The 22,902-nt window shown below is 36.6% G+C and overlaps 1 protein-coding gene across 6 annotated transcripts in view; it reads left to right on the top strand.

Moving 5' to 3' along the window:
- The first annotated feature begins 798 nt into the window (after positions 1-798).
- Positions 799-22,902, top strand: part of LOC149568417 (Acid phosphatase/vanadium-dependent haloperoxidase-related protein) — a 32,325-nt gene continuing 10,221 nt past the window's right edge. The window contains exons 1-2 of one of the 6 annotated variants that reach the window (XM_089821333.1): positions 799-911; positions 1,126-2,005. In XM_089821333.1, coding sequence (XP_089677459.1) covers positions 1,235-2,005 — 771 coding nt within the window. In that variant the 5' untranslated portion in view covers positions 799-911; positions 1,126-1,234. Of the gene's footprint in view, positions 912-984; positions 2,006-6,173; positions 6,676-22,902 lie in introns of those variants that run through there. The other 5 variants (XM_089821334.1, XM_089821332.1, XM_089821336.1 and 2 more) reach the window with 5 other exon arrangements.

The raw sequence follows: 22,902 nt of genomic DNA, 5'->3' as shown, positions 1-22,902 counted from the left end.
AACAATTTGAACTTTATTAAAATTGATACAAAATTAGTATTATGTAATTTAAAGTATAAATTAAAAATATCAATATAATAAAAATTATATATAAAAATAAAAAATAAAAAATAAATCTATTAAAAGCATTGGTTTAGATATGTCAAAATAAAAGAAACTAAATTCTAATTTAAACTTATATATAAATTAAAATTAAAATAAATATGAAATTAAGCTATATAAAAAATAATTTTTGGAAATTGACAATTTAAAAGAGTTAAAATGTCTATATCTAATTAAAATACCTATACTTGATTAAAATATCTATATTTAATAGCATTTTACAAATTACAAAAATAAACATCAATTAAAAGTGATTGTTTTTAAAAAAAAAATTTGTCCACTAGTCACAAATGTGAAAAAGATAAAATTGAAATTAATGCATTCATGAGATGTTAGGAAAATGATTATTTTTTAATAAAATTTATCCACTTGTCACAAGAAAAGAAAAGATAAAGTTGGAATTAATGCTTGCATTAATAGATGTGTTGGAAAAAATAGTTATATTTGTGTTGAAGAAAATTGAATTTTTTCATTGCCTTTTTCATCATGAGTCAATAAAGTTTTCAAATGATTATATTTTTCAATTCTAAAAAATTATGCAAATTACAAAACTTTTTGCAAACATTACTATATGAATGAAATCTAAAATCTGATTGGTGCAGCTATTAATACAATGGACTAAGCCAAAACCTACCTTAGAGAGGAACTAATAACATCTGGATATCCCTATCCAACTTATGTAAGACCTACAATACTCTTAAACGATAGACCTTACCGAGAACCTCAATCAACTCGAAGATCACAAGAAATACCAATATTCTGGATGTTGCCACCTTCTTAAGCTTACCTCTCAGAATACTAATCTGGAAGTAATACCACCGATTAATACGTTTTCGCACAAATTGGATTGTCGATTTAAGAATGAAAATCTAACTGTTTTTTGCTTTTATTTTTATTTTTAATTAGAATCGCTTTTGGTATATCCTCTTCAAGATTTCATATACCTTTGAAGAGTTTGAAGAGGGCTCAACTTCGCCCTCCTCCTTATCTCGTGACACGCTAAGATTGCTTCCCTATATGCAGGTCCGAAAGCTTTGCCTTCGTTGCTTAGCAGTGTCCAACACGATATGTTTCCCATCCGAGCATTTGAATTGGGTCTCCTTCGAAATGTCATTTGACTCTATCAGACTAAATGGGTGTGCTTCGTAGCCTCAGACTTGATTACTGGCACTCCACATTGAGCAATGACTTCAGGATTGGTGGCACCAATTGTCTCAAGTTGAAACACTTCGGCGGCAAAAATTCAGTCCCCATTTGGCCCTCAAGGCATCACTACCATTGCACGAGAATTTCAGTGGTTAAAAGCAACAATAACAATGGCAACAGTAGCGACAATTGGGCATTTATACATGGGGTTTCCTCAGTGGCCCCATTGCTTGCAGCCTTGGCATTGGTTTTTCAGAACATGAGAGAGAGAACAATATTTTGTGGGGAGCAGGGTCCTTCCATCCTTGGAAAAACAGTGAAAAAATGGATGGTAAGACTATATAACTACGGGGATGTGGTGAAGGAGGCAGAGCTGGGAAACGATAGGTTTTTACAGCAAGGTGGCATTGGAATGGCTCTAATGAGTACAACTTTAATGGCGAAGCAGAAGTTAAGCCCTGTTTTGGAGACATTATGGGCAAACCCAACATTTATGTCTGGTCTCTTAGCGTGGGCAATTGCCCAAACCCTGAAGGTCGTGACCACCTTTATCGTCGAAAGGAGGTGGAACCTAAAAATGTTTGTGAGTTCTGGAGGAATGCCTTCTTCTCATTCTGCTCTCTGTTGTGCCCTTACAACTTCTGTGGCCCTCTGTCATGGGGTTAGTGATGCTCTGTTTCCTGTTTGCTTGGGTTTCAGTCTTATAGTTATGTATGATGCCATTGGTGTGAGAAGGCATGCGGGCATGCAGGCTGAGGTAAATTAGTGGTTGCCTTTTACAGTTGATTTTTTCATCATCATTTATCTCACGTTTATTCACGTTTTAACTATTCTTGTAAGCGTAACTGGGGGAGAATTGCTGTTGAGAAATTTAGCGTCCTTTCTACATACAAAGAATTTAATGCCTAGAATTTAGAAGCTTTCTAAAAATTCCAAGTTTCATTAAAATGGCGTGTTCACACAAAATCTCATGTGAAAATTAACACTATTGCAGTCACTGATTATTAATCTCCTATCATAAACGATTATTAAACTGCTGAAAATAAATTCTTAGCTAATATCGAAAAGTAACATAACTGCAACTTCACCAATAAGATACGGAAAGAAATTTAGAACACAAAGAACACAATATTTTCGGACAAATTGTCCTTGGAAAAACCTCTAAGGGAAAACTAGTTCTATAGATGAGAAATTATATTAACTTCAACAAATCAAGAAATACAAAATTTCTTCCCTCTCACTGGCATAATTCAGACAACCTCTTAATTTCTCCCACTGATATTCATCCGTTGTTATCCCCAACATTATCATTGCGCCCTTGCTAACACTACAAGACTATTTGCTATCATTGCAAATTCATTTGCTAACACTGCAAATGCTTCTACAACTCTTGTTGTTCTCTGTTCTGTTTTGTTCTCCAAATGCCTCCCTTGACCCCCTTTTATACTGCTTAACTAAGAGGTTTCTAATTGCTTCTTGATCAAGACAACTTAATCAAGAAGTTAACGGGAATAAGTAGTCTCCATGCCCTTACGTTCGGGTAGGTGACCCCCTTAGGGGGGTCAAGGGGGTCACCCACCCTCACTACAGGGCATGTTGACTACAAGTGCACTGGCTTGTCTTAAAAGGCTAGTCAAGGGCAAGGGCAAGGGCAAGGGCAAGGGCTAGGGCTAGTCAATTTTAAAGATAGTGTGCGATGGGGGGGACAGGGGGGGTTCCCTTCGCGCCCAGTGGACATGCCTTGTAGTGAGGGTAGGTGTGCCCGCCCCCCTCCCTAATTTGCTAACATTGCAAATGCTTCTACAACTCTTGTTGTTCTCTGTTTTGTTTTGTTCTCCAAATGCCTCCCTTGACCCCCTTTTAATACTACTTAACCAAGAGGTTTCTAGTTGTTTCTTGATCAAGACAACTCAACCAAGAAGTTTCTAGTTGCTTCTCGATTAAAACAACCTAACCAATAGGTTACTAGTGGTTTCTAGAAGGAGTCAATTAATTAACAAATATTTGTTGTAACTCTAACAATTGTTTGTCAATTAATCACATATGGACGAACAGCTGTCCAAGCTACCTAAAACTAACATCTCAAAGAAGCAAGTGTAACATTACATCTAGCTAGTTTGGCGAGAACCAGAGATGCACTTATCTCCTGTCCAATACTTGTACTTGGTCTACATTGTTCTCCCCTCAGTCAAATGTTATATTATGGCCTATAACGTATGACTGCATTCTCAGTCAAATGCTCATAAGTAAACCACAATAGGTTGTTAATTGTGTCATATGAATCTTCATTTTCTAGCATTTCCTCCTCTTCATAACCGTGGAGCAGATAGGAACAGTTGCCTTTACCGCGTAATTATACAGTGGCTACTTCCGCTAATGGTATGAACTAAGAAGAACTAGATAAACTCACATCTCTTTTTGAATTGAAATTGTGCCGATTGTCATTGCATTTAATGGATTATACTTTGAGACTAGATAAGATGATCTTTATGAGAGTTTATAATCTTGTGTAGGACTTTCGTATGTTTACTTTTATGTTCTCATTTGGATCTGTGCTTGGTTGGCCTTCTTTGATATTTCCATTTATGTTGAATGTGAATTAGATACATCGAAACCCCCCATTTCTCATCGAGCTTTATTAAGTGCTATTGTCAATGGGCACCATCATATTTTTTCATCTCCTTTTTCGCATCATCCCATTCTTGTTAAAGTTGAAACATCATTCCTTAGCGTATCTGCTATTTTCTAAATGGTATCAAAACAAGCAAGTCTTTCAAGACATCTCAATCTAAAAAATATGTTCCAAAGGAACCCTAATTTTCAAGAATCATGCATATTATGTAAACCACGTGTGATTTTTTTTAATGCAAAATTTCATAGTATTCAAGGATCCACGGAAGGTAGCTAGACTCTTAATTTCAGTTTTCTAATTTCTGTGGTTGTTTTTCACCAAGTTGTTGCACTCTTAGGGTTTTTCATAAATTTGCACAATATTTGTAATTTGTTTGATGTCTTTGCATTTCTGGAAGCTTAAGGAAAATTGTTGTGACATCATCTTTCATTCTGAAATCAGTTAGTCAAATTCTGGCCATTAGAAAATAATCTCCATGCTCCCACATGGGGGGGACAGGGGGGGTTCCCTTCGCGCCCAGTGGACATGCCTTGTAGTGAGGGTAGGTGTGCCCGCCCCCCTCCCTAATTTGCTAACATTGCAAATGCTTCTACAACTCTTGTTGTTCTCTGTTTTGTTTTGTTCTCCAAATGCCTCCCTTGACCCCCTTTTAATACTACTTAACCAAGAGGTTTCTAGTTGTTTCTTGATCAAGACAACTCAACCAAGAAGTTTCTAGTTGCTTCTCGACTAAAACAACCTAACCAATAGGTTACTAGTGGCTTCTAGAAGGAGTCAATTAATTAACAAATATTTGTTGTAACTCTAACAATTGTTTGTCAATTAATCACATATGGACGAACAGCTGTCCAAGCTACCTAAAACTAACATCTCAAAGAAGCAAGTGTAACATTACATCTAGCTAGTTTGGCGAGAACCAGAGATGCACTTATCTCCCGTCCAATACTTATACTTGGTCTACATTGTTCTCCCCTCAGTCAAATGTTATATTATGGCCTATAACGTATGACTGCATTCTCAGTCAAATGCTCATAAGTAAACCACAATAGGTTGGTAATTGTGTCATATGAATCTTCATTTTCTAGCATTTCCTCCTCCTCTTCATAACCGTGGAGCAGATAGGAACAGTTGCCTTTACCGCGTAATTATACAGTGGCTACTTCCGCTAATGGTATGAACTAAGAAGAACTAAATAAACTCACATCTCTTTTTGAATTGAAATTGTGCCGATTGTCATTGCATTTAATGGATTATACTTTGAGACTAGATAAGATGATCTTTATGAGAGTTTATAATCTTGTGTAGGACTTTCGTATGTTTACTTTTATGTTCTCATTTGGATCTGTGCTTGGTTGGCCTTCTTTGATATTTCCATTTATGTTGAATGTGAATTAGATACATCGAAACCCCCCATTTCTCATCGAGCTTTATTAAGTGCTATTGTCAATGGGCACCATCATATTTTTTCATCTCCTTTTTCGCATCATCCCATTCTTGTTAAAGTCGAAACATCATTCCTTAGCGTATCTGCTATTTTCTAAATGGTATCAAAACAAGCAAGTCTTTCAAGACATCTCAATCTAAAAAATATGTTCCAAAGGAACCCTAATTTTCAAGAATCATGCATATTATGTAAACCACGTGTGATTTTTTTTTAATGCAAAATTTCATAGTATTCAAGGATCCACGGAAGGTAGCTAGACTCTTAATTTCAGTTTTCTAATTTCTGTGGTTGTTTTTCACCACGTTGTTACACTCTTAGGGTTTTTCATAAATTTGCACAATATTTGTAATTTGTTTGATGTCTTTGCATTTCTGGAAGCTTAAGGAAAATTGTTGTGACATCATCTTTCATTCTGAAATCAGTTAGTCAAATTCTGGCCAAAAGAAAATAATCTCCATGCTCCCACATGCTCTCTGCCCAATATTGCTAGTAAGATCTCTGGATATTTGGAGTGCAATTACCAAATCACCTAAAATCTGGCATTCGCTCTAGTTTCATGCACTGATACATGTTCGGATAGTTATCTCTTTAGCAGCCTCCTTCAAGTGGGAGCTGTATTAGAGGAATATTAAGAGCACACTTCTTCATGAAGATTTTTATTATATCTGCATGGAATGACCTTTTGGTTTCCAGAAGGAATTTGATTTGCCACCTGCTTATTGCTTTTACTTTTTAGAGATCAATTAATTGACTTAAGTGTGCTCCTTATGCATGGTATAGTCAGTACGCTTTGGATTTACTACAGTGATTTGTGCAAGACTAATCCTCCCCTCCTTCCTTTATCAACAGGAACATGATTATACCGCTTGTGGATGCTACCTTATAGGTCATTGGTGGGAATTCTCATATATTTCACAGCTACTTGCTTGAACATCTCCTTATTGTCAGTCTGGGTTCTTGTTCCACACAGACTCCTTGGATCTTCATCTTCAAGAAGCCAAGCATATCCTTTGATATACCAATGGATCTCTACATCTTGGCATTATTTATTAATTAGCCCCACTAACTTGGTTGGTTATTGAGATGCCAATTATGTAGGGGATTTGGATGGATAGAAGAAACATTTGGTTACATGTTCACCTTTGGTTGAGGACCTGTTTGCTGGAAGAGTAAGAAGTTAAGAACAAATGTCTCTCTCTGCTTAAAGTTGAATATAGTGGAGAGGAAGCCCCCTGCAAACTTGTATGGCTTGGTATCGATTTCTCTCGGCTGGGAATTTGATGCAGGAGCATCTTGCATGGGAAAATTTAAAAAATAAAAATAAAAAAAATTGGAGGAGAGAGAAAGTGACGAAAATTAGAGGAAAAAAAAGAAAAAGAAAAAAAAAAAGAATTTCTATTTTTGAGGTGCATAGGTGGCGTAAATAGAAAAATTAAATAAAAATGGTTGTCATTCCATTTATCGAGGTGTGTAGGTGGAATTCTAGAAGTTTGTGGACATTTTATTAAATCATGCATTTAATATTTGTTGGGCCACATGGTGGTGCTTAGTTGCATTTGGGTGGGAATTAAATATTTGTTGAAACGTAGTTGCATTTACCTTTTATCCCACATTGGTTGCGTTGGTAACATTTTGGGTGGTAAGTGCCTATTTAAGCAAGGCATATGAGCATTTCTAATCAAGCTTGAAGGGATGATCTCTTCTTAGTAGAAGCTTGGAGAGAAGGAGGAAGCAAAGGAGTGAGTTTTCCTGAGTCTATGGATAGAGTGCCGAATGTGAGGCAGTTTACAGCAGGATTGTGGTGGAGTTGTGAGTGTGTGGACAGAGCACCGAATGTGAGGCAGTTTACACTTGGATCTTGGATAAAGTTGGAGAAGAGCTAGTGGCTGCGGTTTAGAAACAAAGAGGTTGCTTGGTGGCTTGCGAGTACAAGTTGAGATCTTGGAAGTTTCTACCAGAGTGGTGGATCTAGACTAGTTAGTGTTTGGATTGGATCTTGAGAGATCTTGCAGAACTATTATTGTAATTGCTATTGTATTTGGCCATAACTGGGAAGGCCCGGCACATTGCATGTAACAGTTATTTTATGAATAAAGAGTTGTGATTTGATATCAGATCTTGCATTATTGCTTCTTCTTGTTGTGTTTCCGCTGCGTGGTTAGATTGTTGGAGGCTAGGACATCTCCTTTGGGGTTACTCCTGCCTTGCACTGCATTATAATTCCTTAAGAGGAGACTCCTCTTATCTACCCATGGTTTAAAAAGTCAGACTTGGGCATTACTTACCTGACCCTAAATTTTTGAAAACTCAGGACTTGGGCAAAAACTCAGCAAATAATCAGATATCTAAAGATAAATTTTAAAAATATTTATTTGAAAACATGCATGTTACTGAGTTTATGGACCATTATACCAATTTCCTTTATATATACAAGCATATGTATGTACATACCTATGTACGCACATGTGTACTTGCATATATATGTATAAGTTATAGTTCAATATACTTCATGGACCTTGAAACAAGTTCGATGTTTCAATGCATATGAACTTGAGGTTTGACTATCAGCAAAATTACAAATCATAAGTTCGTTCCATGACTAAGCTCATAAAGTCTGCTGCTGTTGTGTGGGTGTAATGGAAGTAGGTGATATAGCCGTATATCGCTTGGGCATAGGACCAAGCTGGGCATGTGGTGAACTTGCATCTGATCTCTGGCCATTGCTAAAGAATAAACTGTTCGCCTTTGTCTAAATTGATGTGAATCCTTCAACAGTTGTACCTAAACAAAGTACTTTTGGAGTTGGTACAATCTAGAAAGAACTGTGATGGCCCTTTCTTTTATAGTTGGTAGGCCAACTCCTGAACTTGTAACCAGTTGCTCGAAACATTAAGTTGCCTCACCATTTACCTCTTACAGAGGGTGACCAGTTATTCCTGTGCACTTTTCTTTTGTTAATAAAGAAAATGTTTCGAGATCCTTTTGCTTTAATCTTGCCTTCAAAATTTGTGGTTGAAAGGAAAGAGACCAAATGAAGAATGATTCGGCAATACCAAAGTGTCTCAATGAATGCATGACCAGAATGACATGCGAATCTAGCAGATCAGCTGAATGTTTCATATGGTTGATAGTTCTTTCCACCAACATGGGTTGGCTGTTGATAAAATATCATCTGAAAGAGCTTTCTCAACAGTCCATCCATACGGAAAACAGATGAGCCAGAGCAGTTAGTATCATCTTTACAACATTTACAGCACAGCCATTTGGAGATTTTGTGAGCTTAATACTGCCATCTAGGTGCTTGCATATTTGGAGGAAAATTTTAAGCGGATATTGACTGCAGCAATTGAGCAAACCTTTTCCTACATCTTTCATTGTCAACCTCATGTCTGTAAGGACTATCATTAAGAACGTCATTTGCATTGTCATTTTGGTGGACTGGACTATTTTGATATTTTCTTACAGCTTCCACCATAGTGATTTTGAGTTTTTCGAGAGATTATTTATTTATTTATTTCACATGTAAAATGAATTTGTATTTTGGAAGGGAAAGGTATTTAGGAGATTTTTCATATGAGTTTTAACCGTTTTCATTTCGTAAATTCAGTTGCTGATTAAGTTCTGTACATCTTTGAAGAAAATCTGTCATTACCAGGGCTTCTCCCATGATGCTGCAAGACTGGCTATAATACCATTGTTATTCATGGCTGTTCTATTATGAAATTGTCTCCATACTTGTTTGCTTCCAATGCTTGGACCATCACACCTGTGAAATCATCTGCTAATGTAACTACTAACAACTTTAGTGAATAATACCATGTTTTTGAAATGAAACTGGATGGTCTTACATCTGTCGTATTGAAACAACCCTAAGTGACATCTTCTCTTGAAGTTGCAGTAGTTAGGGATTCATTGTTACACATTTGACATTAACATAAAATGATGAAGTCTGACTTTTTTAATACAGAAGGAAATCTATACACTCGCACAGTTTAAAGTAAGTAGTATCAATCCAATAAATTACTGTGAATCAATTGTTTTCCACCAGATCCAAATTTGAAACTGTAGTTCTATAAACATTAATCAATTACTGCAGTCAATGTTCTGACCATATTGAGGCCGAGGACCTAGTGGCTGAAATCTGCATGTCTGTGACTGCTGTTAATTTTCTGTTGGTGACAAGAAACCTTTTAATACCCTCCATTCAGATCTGTGAACAAAGGTTCAACTGGATTAAGCAAACACCTTCAGAACTCTGAATTGAAATACCCAGGGACTGAGTAGATGAGCTGGATATATAGTAAAGATCAGGCAGGTGCGTCTACAGTCAGATGTGTGAAACAAGAAACCTGGATGCTAGGGTTTGACCAGAACTCTCAATCAAATGTGGAATCAATTTATACTCAGCTGATTTGCTGTAGACTGGAAGTGTATAATTGCCCTAGGCATGAAGATCCCCAAGCTTGATTATCGCTGAAGTTGCTGGTCTAGATTTGATTGATGATGTGGTTCAGTGCTTCTTCAAATTCCCTAATTTGGTCTTTGAGTTCATTGCACAGGGGCCTGCACCCCCTATCCTTCTCAAGATATGTTAGTGGCTGTAGCAAGAATTGCCCAGCAGAAATTAATGATATTCTTGTGTGCTGAAAACTCTTCAGTCCTTCCCATGCAGCATCCTCAAGTGGAAGATTCTTCCATTTTGCCATATATTTTGGAATAACTTTGTTTCTCAGCTTCTTTTCTCTTACAACCATGATTGCGTCAGGCTTTAACAGCAATTTCCCTTTGTCATCAAGCAGGGGCAGCTCTATTAAAGGAGTGACCTGCTGTCCAAAGGCCTTTTTGAGGTATGATACGGAAAATATTAGGAGTTTTGTTGTTCTCTAGAAGTTTCAGTGCATATGCAACCTCAAAAATCCTCCTAATTGCGGCTTTAATTTCTCAGCATAACTTCACTTGAGGGAAAATTGTCTATATGGTTGTAATTTCAATAATACCATGTCTCCCACCTCAAAAACCCTTTCAATTCAGTGGCGACCAGCGTACATTTTTTCTGGTTTTGCAATTACTGTAGGTTTTCTTTGAGTGCATTCACAATGTTTAAGCTTTCTTGAATCAAATATCTAGCCTTTGGTACTCTACTATCCAAAAGAATCAAATATGAATGAAATGGTATCAAATTGTAGAGTGCCTTGAAAAGAGTCATACCTGTTGGGAAATAAACAGGTTCAATACCAAAGATTGTGAAGATCAATCTCTGTCCAATAAACTGATCAAAGGATGAGATACAATGTTTGGATAGTTACAGCATGAAAAACTAAAATGCACGCAAATCTCAGAACTAAGTTGTGTTAATGTGGAGAACCATGATTAGACCCTCTTTAATGATGTGAAAAATCGGCCAATATATCATGCTTAATAAATCTATCTTATTTGAATTTAGAACAACAATAAATAATGATTAACATCAGCATAAAATAGCAGCAATAAGACACAAATCAGTGATATGATGAACACATGACACAAGTTTTTTGTGGAGAAGCCCTTGAGGGAAAAAACTAGACCATGAAGAGAGGCCAAGCTTGCATTATCAACAATAAATGTGCTTACAATACATTCACTTTTATTCACCTCTTTACCTCAACCATAGAAGAACCTGTGGACATGTGAACAATTTCCTTATGTCTCCCATTTATTGTTTGTTCCTACAAAGAAATCTACATTCAATTGTTACTCTTATAAAGTCTTATGCTTACAAGGTTGGATTGATAGAACGGCAAGAGCTCCAAAACCACCAATAAAAATGTCTCAAGAAGCATCTTCATTCCTCATGTAATGCCCTGCCCAGAGATCCTTTAAAACATACATTGAAAAATTCTTTTCTTAAGATAAGTAAGATAACAACAACATAAAGTAACCAAGTGCAAGAATGGAACATTCAAACAAGGTAAAAGAAAAGGAAACATGGCTAAACTCACTTGTTCACTTACACCAACAGAAGCCTAACCAACACTTCCAAAGATCCCCAAGCACCAAATGAAACTCAAAATCGAAGATCACACGAATCATGAGAATACCTAAAAGAGATGTTCTTTCTAAGCCCAAGGTAAAATTTCCTAGCATGGTTAAACATACAAGTCCATTTCCAACTAACCATAACATAATCAAGAATTAGAAGCAGAGACCCTCAGATGATCAAGCACAAGACAAGGGCTCAAGGTTACAACCACTCATCTATTGGGCACCATGTTGAAAGACAAATGCTGAATCATGAAATTGGCTAAGTCTGAAATCTTGAAGCCCTAAAATCTGACTAAGTCTAAATTCTTAAAGCCCTAAGATTTGCTAAAATCTTTATCTTCACTCCTAGATGGCTGGAACCTATCTCAAATGAATCGTTGCATATATATATAATATATCTTAACTATAAGAAAGAATAAGGAAGAAGAAGAAGGAAGAAGAGAATGCCAACTTATATATAGGAAGCAAGAACCCCCCAAAAGGGTGCCCAAATCACCTTTAGAAGCTGCACGATACTTCACACAACTATCATGTGATACTTCTCATTACTATGGTGAGATATACTTCACCAATATCGTACGATATTTGATATAATTGTGGTGTGATACTTTACTAGTATCGTACGATACTTCCTCCAATTGGGGGCAATACTTTAGTAGTATCGTATGATACTTCTTCCAACTAAGGGTGATACTTTACTAGTGTCGTACGAGATGCTGTCCTAGTGTTGCCTAAGGATAACAACAAGGGTAAAAGGCTAAACTAGGATGCAAATAAGGTTAGAACCTCCACACTATGGAGTATTGAAACCACCAAACTTGAGGAATGAACACTTGAGAGCATCAAAAGCATAGAGAAGATATAGGTAATTCACATAAACAACATGCTACTCTAAACCATGATAAATAACATTGTAATGAAGTAAAACAAGATCCACACAAATACATGGACATAAGCAACATCTCAAGAAGGAAAGTGCAAGCATATGATGAAACCAAATCCAATTAACCGTGCTTGTTTCCTCCCTACCATAATGGCATCATGAGACCTCAAGGGCCCTAGCCATACCTCCGAGCATGAATCTAAAATTGCCAACAAGATAGTTGGAGTTATCTCATGAGATCGTTCTTACCAATAACCATCAATTAATATCATAAGAACAAGTACATCCAACATGCTAATCTACCAATAGCATCACTAATCCAAAGTAGTGGTAAGAAACATCATCTAGCAATATGATGCAACATCATGATAAAGGAATGCATCAAGTAACATGCTAATCGTCATCTAAACATGATATCAATGCATCCAAAGTAAAACATAAATCACAAGAGAACATACCCCAGATACACCAAAGTACCAAGTAAATATCTAGCACCAGCCTCAAATTGGAAATATACCATCTCTGTACACCAGTCCCCAGCAGTGGTATAGGTAGCTACGCCTCCCAACCACGTGGTAACTTGTAGATCCACTCCTGTTGTGCTGATGGAGATAATGACTTGACCACAATCACATAAGACAATCACCCAAGGCTAATACACACCAATCAAGTATGATACCGACATCTATATGATCATGAGGACAATGCAGTAAATTAGGTCATTGGTCAGTCCCACTATAGGATAACTATGTAGGGACTCTAGTGGAGTGTAAGTGCTTGGCATTCGAAAAGCCCAAGCTATATGTGGCATGGTAACACTCTCCCCTTGGGAGGCCCAATACCTGGTCTGGTAACACACTCTCGCAAGAGGCCCAACACCTAGTGTGGTAACATGCTCTTGCAAGAGGCCCAACACTACACCCTCGCACCGGCTCCCTCAAGACGCTTGAAGAACGTATAAGTGTTAACCTATCTTATAATTAAGTTTATTTTCCATTTATTAATTTTGATTATCACTTGTTAGAACCTCTTCACATTACCTTGTTGACAACTTTCAGGTTGGGGTACACAAGAGAAGCCACTCCACACGTCTATACTACATACCCATGCCCATCACACGATGTAAGTTCCCAACCCACCCCCCAAATGAACAATCTCTCAACCGGCCTATCTAGGAGTTTGGGTCTCACAAGATCCTATCATACGCACGCACATGTGCTCGTGTGTGGGCACAACCAACTTCACGAATATAATCAATAGAACTAATGCAAGGGTTGGATATGATAAATGCAACAAAAGAAACAAGTATAGCAATCTCACTCAATGGGCCTATATCCGGGAGTATGGATTCTACACGAATCTCAATAAACTCGCTCAATTAGCCTAAATTTGGGAGTGTAGATTCTACATGAATCTTAGTGTCCTTGAAGTAGAAGCACATCAAGACAAGAAACATGGAATACAATCCATTTCCCCAATCCAATAAGCCAATGCCAAAATCCCAACAAAATATGGCTGGCATGCAAAATGAGGCAAGACTAAAAGCCCAAAATTGAAACTTCTCAAAAATCAATAAAACTGAAACCTCAACTCAAGAATAAGGTCACAAGACTAAGGGTCCAATAAAATTCCTTAAACAGGCTCAACTTCACAAACTGTCAAATCTGACAAAATGTAGAAGTCCACAAAATCCAATATGGAAACATGAGTTCGGATCGGGAAATAAAATACCTTGGAATGTCCTATAACCATTATGATTCCATGATCCTAGTCATTAGGGCAAGAGCTACAAGATCCAAACATTAAATAAGCCAAACAGAGAAACGGGCGAAAACTAGTTAGCACACAAAACAAGACAATGCCAAAACACCCAAAATTAAAACATCTTAGAATTCGACAAAAACAAAAACCCATTGAAAAAATAGGCCCAAACTAAAATTTGACTTCCACGCAACCACATAAAAACTGACAACATAACAATGCCTAAACTTGCATTTCTAATTTCTTGCGAAAAAGAAATGCTCACCCTTGTCCAACCGGGTGATAGAAATGCATAAAAATAGAGGGGAACACTAGTTCTCCACTCCCTAACATTTAGTAACAAGAATCAAAAGCTAAAACCATTAAAACCAGAAAGCCCCACCTCACAGTCGAAAGGGCAAGACAAGAATTACCATTGTAAAATAATGGGATGTCGAATCTGATGAAATCATTGGCATAGTAGAGCAATCTTGATACGAATCCAACGAGACCAATCTCGCGACGATCTACCAAGCCAAACCCTTGCAACGAGCAAAACTCCGAATTCTCACAAGAGGGTTTTGAGGAATTTCCTTTAAAACCATGAAAATAGAGAAGTGAGAAGTGAGATTAAACTCACTTTTTAGCTAATATATGAACTTTTACAAAGTGACATAAATTAGATTATTTAAATTAAATAATCCAATTGGCTCCCTTAACCCAAATTAAAATAGATGATTCCAATTAAATTGGATTTCAACCATGGCAAATTAGTTGGCAATAAAGTAAAGACTAAATCAAATAATTAAAATCCCTCTAAGCCATTTAAATAATATTTTCTGTGGCAACTATGAATTCCTAAATGCATAAAGACTAAATCAAATAATTAAAATTCCTCTAAGCCATTAAAATAACATTTAAATAATAAATTCTGTGGCAACTACGGATTCCTAAATGCACAAACACGCTCACAAGTTCAATCACATAATGCATTAGGAATCCGGATTTACCAATTACCAGAGGGTAAAAATAATAATAAAAGATAAATCGCTCATACAGGGACAACAGTGGCTTATCATGAAAGGTCTGATCAATAACTCGATGTACCACTGCCGGGGATATAAGTCCTACACAATGAATGAACACAATCAAGTGTAGATGCACAATAATAATAACTAAAGCAACAGTTACGTGAAAGTACGTAATTACAACATCTAATTAATCTCATTTAAATTATCCATTTGCATAAATTATTGAAATGATTAAGGTAAATATCCGCAGCACATAATTCCGTAAATCTAATATGGATAACTCACTTCCAATTATTGTAAGCATTTAATAATGGAAATAATAACTAGTTACTCAATAACAATTAAGGCACAATAAACACATAAGTCAACATGGTCAAACACACGAGTAAACACTGTTGCAAGAACCTAGTCAAGTGCAACAAGACAAATAATACACAGTGTAACCACTACACACCTCTCAAGGTAATCACAGAATAACATTGCGATGCCACATCAATCTAGGTAACTACTGGCACAAGCCTGAGTAAAACCACCAAATACATCATAATCTCATGAATCAGGCATAAGCATAAATTAATCCAACTGATACAATAACATAAAAAAATCACCCCAAGGTGTAGACTATGCATGGGTCCCAATCATGATCACTTACAAAGCAAGATCATCAAGGTACCATCCATCAGGATGACTTACAAAAATCAAATGGGAGAGGCACTACACCTCACGACCACAACCCTTGGGATACCTCAAAATTGGAAAAGGCACTAGTTTGGGCTCCAATACTTTCCTTCCAACTTGTGTACCCATTCTTGCAAGGTAAACATTACATTAAATGCATCAAATAATGACAATACTAAGAGGCACTTGTTGCCTCTTCCAAGCACTCACTTGAGAAGCCTAGAGATCACTCATATGTTCCACTTTCCAAGTCATAAAGTATCTCATTTAGATCTGTAAGTGAGGTACTTGAAAACAATATCTTGTGTTCTCAACCCACTTTTGCCCCTGCTAGTGGAACTCATCACCCCTTATGAATTTGCAATAAACCATTGTTGAAAAACTTAGACTTGACAATAACTTAGTTGGCCCAATTTTTTTTCTTTAAAAACTCGGTGAAAAAATCAGCAATAAATCAACACTTGTATTGAACATTTGAAAATAGATAATTTCTTAAAATATTTTTACAAAAATATTATGAACACATAATAATAATAAATGTAAATTTTATAAGCCTAAATATAGGTTCACCATAAATAAAACTAATAATAAAATTAATATGAAAATTGAGATTGGGGGATTTGTAGGTCCGAAATGGTACATCAATGGTTAATGTAGCAAGTATAGGGGATTGTTTAACGGTTCAACCCTCTTGAACTCATGATAATGACACAAGTCTGCCCCATATATGTTAGAAATGAACTTCTAGGGTCTAGGTGCCACCAATATGTTGTATAGTCTACAAGACATATAATGGTCGAAGCCTAAGGGTGTAGAAAGAAGTCAAAGTTGAAGCTTGAGGGTGCAAAAGTTGAAGTCATTATTTGCAGTTGCATTTGTATTTGTGGTGCTAAAATACCACTTCATCCATTGTGTCTGAAGAAACCTAAAACCATTTCATGTTTTATAATTTTTTTGTTTTAATGTTTTTACTTTTATCGTTGATGATTTTATGCCCTACTCTTGCATCTTTTGTCAAGTTTTTTACCAAAATATCACCGCACGGCATTGGATAAATCGCAAGCAATTTTAACTGCGATTATGTTGCCCTCCTTTATGACTCATGATATATCACAAATATTTTCAACCATGTAAACAATAGTGAGATATAAACAATAATATTACAAATTACCTTCCCAATACATAAATAGGTTAATGGCTTATTTCTAGTGCTTACGTAACCATGGGCTGAAACCGTGCACCCAACTTAAGCACTCCAATCTGTAGTCTGAATAGCCAGTGTTTCTTCATGTAACCACAATGGCAGTACCCATCCATTATGAACACCTTCTCACTCCATATGACCACAAGGTAAAGGAACAAAACCATCAAACAAGAGGATACACACATCATTAAACAAGAGCTCCAGGTTACCAAAACATAAGAAACTCCATGAAGATCCACAATCATGAGCTTTCAATGCACAATGTAGATCACATTGACAATGTCCATAGCTTCCAGTCTCAAATCTGCAAAGCGATTTAACTCACAAATACATTGCAGCTTTAAAAGCCATTTGACAACCTGTAATTCCTTCTAATAGATTCCCATGAGCTTGCCAAGTTAAGAAACCAAAACTAGAGGAATACCTAGAACCAGTAACCTTCTACTGTAATACCAAATGTTGGGAAATAAACATGTTCAATAACAAATATTGTGAAGATTAATTTTTATCTAATAAACTATTCACGGGATGAGACATAAAATTTAGATAACTACAGCATGAAATTCTGAAACTCATGAAAATCTGAAATTTAAGTTGCCTTAATGTGAGAACTATGATTAGATCCTTCTGCTTAATGTTGCCAATAATCAGGTTGTAGGTGCTTAATAAACCTATCTTATGTGACAAACAAATAATGAGTAACATCAACATAGGATAGCAGCATTAAGGTATGAATTGGCAACATAAGGTCAACACATGGCACATGATTCAAGTGGAAAAATCTTTCCAGGGAAAATCTCCAGCAAGAAGAGAGGCCAAGCTTGCATTATCAATAGTAGATGTGCTTACAATACAATCATTTCCATTCTTCCCGTAGCTCCACCATTTAAGCACTTATGTACATGTGAACAATGTCCTTAAGCCTCTCACCTGTCCTTTGTTCTCACAGAGAAATTATAATTAACTGTTACTATTACAAATCGATAAGGCTGAATTTATAGAATGGCAAGAGCTCCAAAACCACCTATAATGATGTCCAAAGAAGCCTCTTCAATCGTCATGACCACAACCTTTGGAATGCCTCCATGATACTCGAAAAGTCACTGATTTTGGCTCCAATACTTTCCGTCCAATTTGAGAACTCATTCTTGTGAGATTAGCATTAAATTAAATGCAATAAATGATGTAGTATTAAGAGACACCTGCTGGTTGTTTCAAGTACCCACTTGGAGAAGCCCAAACGTCACTCATTTTAGCCAGTTCCCAAGTCATTGATTATCATTTTCTAGATGTCCATAAGTGGGGAAAGTTATATCAAATAATTGTGTTTGCAACCTACTTTTATGGCCGCTAATAGAACCCATCACCCTTCATAGCCTCAATCAGGTTTCTCTAGTCTCCCCGAGGATCCACAAATCAATCCACGCTAACTTCAAATGTAATCCTGTAAATTCATGAAGCTCCAAGCAAATGATTAATACTCAAAACTAAAGAGAGCCAACCACACCTCACTAAAGACTCAAGTATCCTCCATGGTACCAAAATGTCACCATCTCCAAACTGCATGAATATAACATTCATCAAATGATGAATTTGCATCATTGCCAAAGCTCCCATTGGAATATGTAGCCATCTCCTAACTGAATATCTTCCATGGCCCCAACATGATCAAAGAACTCAAGCAAGAGCTCCCAAAGGGAAGAATCAAACCATGATCTCAAAACCAAGAAGATACAAATGAACATCCTTTGTCAATGACTAAATAGAACCAAACATTTTAAACTTACATTGCAATTTGCAGGTAGAATTGAAGAGAACCAAAATTTTGAAATAAAGAAGATATAACACATTAAATAACTGTGTAAAGCTCCCATCGAAAGTGATACCAAGTAACACAACAACATGAACAATATCTTGCCAATAGTTTCAACAGCAGACACCCTTTCAATGTACTTGAAGAACCCTGCCTTCACCTTATCATCCTAAATCAATGTAAATCTACTAGACCTAGGTATGTACTACTTCAGATTCGATGCATAAGGAACTATGTGTCAGGGAGTGTTCAGCGTATCCCATCCACGTTGAATGATTGACCAAATGTCCTTTTTGTAGATTTCTATAGTGGGTCCTCTCGCACAACAATCCTCATCTGATCAAGCTAAGAATTGGTGCACTCATGCACCTCCAAGGTTAGGTGCATCCCTGTCCTCATATTTGATGACCTGGACATCTGAAGCAATGATAACGACTATGTATGTTACATCACTCAAAATATATCACTCTACACTATCTCTCCTCTCCTCCCCTACTCTGTCTTGGATCCCATCCCAATGATTCCAATCATTTGTCGTAAGTTTGTGACCATGAGTTGGAGTGACTCTTGCAACTCAAGCATTGTCTCCAAAAGATTGAAATAGGATGCATATTTGGTGTCTACTAGTTTCAAGAACTCCTTCATGAAACTCCAAAAGAGTGAATGTGAAGTGTTGTTGAGGATAAACATTTGCACATCTCTCGCATGTTGACCACTCCTTTAACTCACTTAACTTTCCCTGGTCCTTCAGTGCATTGTTCATGGCATGCACACAACATAGAGTGTAAATATGCATGTAAAATGGCTTAATAAGCTTCCTTGTAGCTCTACACACATGTTGCATCTATCACTACTTGGACCACATTTTGTGGCCCCATCTCCTCAATAGCTGTTCGAAGGATGTCAAACTAAAAATCAACATCTTTTCTATGCCTTGAATAATCAACCACCCTAAGAAAGAATGGGCCCTTTGAGCATGCAATTGTGATATTTATTAGTGGACAATGCCTAATGTCTGTCCACCCGTTCATAGCTATGTTGCATTCAGACTCCTCTCAACATGCCCTCATCATCTCCATCAATGAACTGGTCTTGGCATAGTTATCCAAGATCATTGTCCTTATTTTGGCTTCTGACGTGGACAAATGGCAAGTGATATGGCATCTAAAGTGGAGATGGGATCTCACCATAGTGTGTGGAGGTCTAGGCACAGTTGGCAAGTAATATTGTTTTTTGGATAGTGTGATGCTACACGTTTGAGATACTGTGGAAGTTGTTCCAATAATTGCTGATCTGGTATTGGGCTATGTGTAACACATTCATGGTTCCTTGTTATCCTGGAGTGGGTCATGCTTCATGTTTTTGGTCCGTTATTATATCTCTAATGCAAATGGGTTCATGTTATGATGTAATCTATATTGTGTTTGATTTTTATCTCTTATCTGCATGGGTTTATGTTATGTGTGGCCTATGTTTTGGTCCGGATGCTTTTGGCATGAACCTTATTGTAATTTGCTATTGACATGACCGACTTGTAATTTGCTTTTGGCATGGCCAATTGTTTTAAAATTTTAATAACCTATTTTGTATATAAGTACGATATGTGCTTTGGCAAAATCATAGACAACAATGTGTAGCGTGCAAGCAAGTGAAGATCAATAAGAAAAATTTCAGAAGGGTAAAATTCAGCTGACAACTTGCTATTTTGTGACTGTGGTGGAGAAGCAAAGAAAATGACAGTGAGTTGCTGAAGTTGATAGAGCTGCGTCGGACAGCTGCATTGTCAGGAGAATTACTCATTTATCTATTTGTGAAGAGTTGTATGTATCTTGTCCCTAGGACAGTGTCTTGAGTGCACAAGTTCTTTTTCTGTATCTTGTTACTTTGGCAGTGAGCCTCTGTTTCAAGTCCGGAGCAGTGAGCTCCTATCTATATTTATTGTTGTTTGGGCAGGAAGCCTTTGTTTGCAAGTCCAGAATAGTGAGCTCCTACTTTCTTTGTAATATACTATCAATGATTTATCTTTGTGGGCAAGTGGTCACTGTGGGTTTTCCCAATTGGGGTTTTCTTTCATGTGTTGTTGTAGTTCATTGTTTGCTGAATGTGTTGTGAGGTGAATAATCAAATGGTTCATAAGGTGAGGTTTTGGTGTATGTAAGCAATTTTTTTAACTTGCCAAGATTCTTTTAGGCCATAAGTTTTTTCTTTTGGCGAGTTTTTGGTTTTGGTGAGTTTTTCAACTATGATTAGATCTACTCTTCTAATATATGCTTATTTCTAACTAAAGAGATCTATTTTTTGAATCGTGATTATAAATGATTCCCAACTTGTTTGTGGGGTCTCAATAAAAGTGAAAGGTATCTCTAAAGTCTAAATTGTACTTGTTTCAATTAAACATTGTGACCTAGAGAAAAGTTTGGGCATTTATAATTTGGGAATGTTACATGGTTAATTTAGAGTGAAATAAATGGTTTATGGAAACTACTGTAGAAGGGAGAAGCACCAAAAAAATTATTGATGATAATTGGTGGTCTATTGTGAGGCAAAAAATTTTTATTAAATTTTTTAATAACATATTGATTTTCATCTTATTAATACATTTCAAATTTATAATTTGATTCCTAATTTTTTTTAAAAAAAAGAAAAAAAAAAGCTAACTTATTGCTTTGCAATTTTTTGTTTGTAGATATATTTTCTCTTTTATTTCACGAGCTATAAATGCCATTTGATATGATGAATAAACTCTAAAGCCTTGGAAAGATTTATGAGACATTTGACGACATGCTTGGAACAATAAGCAAGCAATTTCTTGCTATGAATCATAATTTGGGACAATTTGGGACTATATGAGTAAGAAATTAAACACAGTTGTGGAACACTATGAACACCTCAATTTATATGGGAATATTTGCTCCCAATGACAAATGGTATGCATTAAGGTCTAGTAGAATACCTCCTTGTGATGACTTGAGAGGTAAAATAGGCTTCGTGAAGCCCCATGCAAAAACGTATATAGGTGAGGTGGCAACTACTTTGTATACAATGGATTGATGGCCCTTAAATTTTTATTTTTATTTCATTAGCACATCGACATTGATTATGGAAGCAGTGAAGTAGTATTATTAGTTTGTTCAACTCTCATCACTAATTTGGTGTACAAAGATGGCTCATCTCCACACTTAAATACATTTTTGCAAGGGCCTTCATAAATCCTATTGTACCTCTTTGTCATCACAAGGAGGTATCCTACTATGTCTTGTGCATACTGTTGATGCGAGTTTTGTATCACTACATAACATATGAGTAATTGAACATCCGATACGGAGTATCAGGCATACAATTCCTCTCTTGAAAAGTTATTGCTCATGGGATATGAGAATAACTCAATGTTCCTTGGACTTGTGGATACTCACTCAGTTTTATCGATGTGATTTGCTGGTAATCACGTAGGTGGCCTTATGCTATTCATTCAAGGATGACTTGGGTTTTTGGTGAGATGATTTTGTATGAGTGCCAGGTGATGTTGATGGTGACGGTGATGGTGGAGGATGTAGCGCCAGATAATGTTGACTGTGCGAGGAGGCGATAATGGTTCTAATGACTTCTACCTTCCTAAGTTTCTTAGAGTGAAATTCGACTACCCAACTACTTGCTATTCTACTCCTACTCCTTCAACTACTCACTATTCTACTCCGATGAATGGAAAGGTTAGCAAATGGACGGTGATTGAATTTAATGAAAGCTAACTAGCGGCCCCACCTTCGCAGATGCAATGATTCAAAAGAAAAATAAACTAGTTTGCCACACAAGGCTTCCCAACAAGCCGCTAGGATGCTAGTGGTCTAATATTGATCCCTATCAAACATCTACTACTGCTACCATACAACTATCCATCTACTTTACTCTTACTTAGCAACTTGAAATGAAATTTGCTTCAACAACTTGAAAAGAAATCTACTCTAAATTTTTGGAAGTAGAAACCATGCAATAATACCAAAGGCCCTTAATCACCATCCAAGTCACAACAATGAGAAAGAAATAGCGAATTTTGGTATTATCTTATGCAACAATTTTCTCCCACCCTTACAAATGAGAGCAAACGACCTTATATAGAGGCTGAAATTACAACCGACGGTAGAGATAAAGAGGTAAAATCGACGATCCAAATTGAATCCTAGAAACTCTAATTAGGGTTGCCACCCCATGGC

This window comes from Cupressus sempervirens, chromosome 3 (genome assembly GCF_028749045.1).
Source record: "Cupressus sempervirens isolate cs-2001-9-10 chromosome 3, ASM2874904v1, whole genome shotgun sequence".
Lineage (NCBI taxonomy): Eukaryota > Viridiplantae > Streptophyta > Pinopsida > Cupressales > Cupressaceae > Cupressus > Cupressus sempervirens.
Note: the sequence above shows the minus strand (reverse complement) of the source record. Positions and strands in the feature narration are given on the sequence as shown.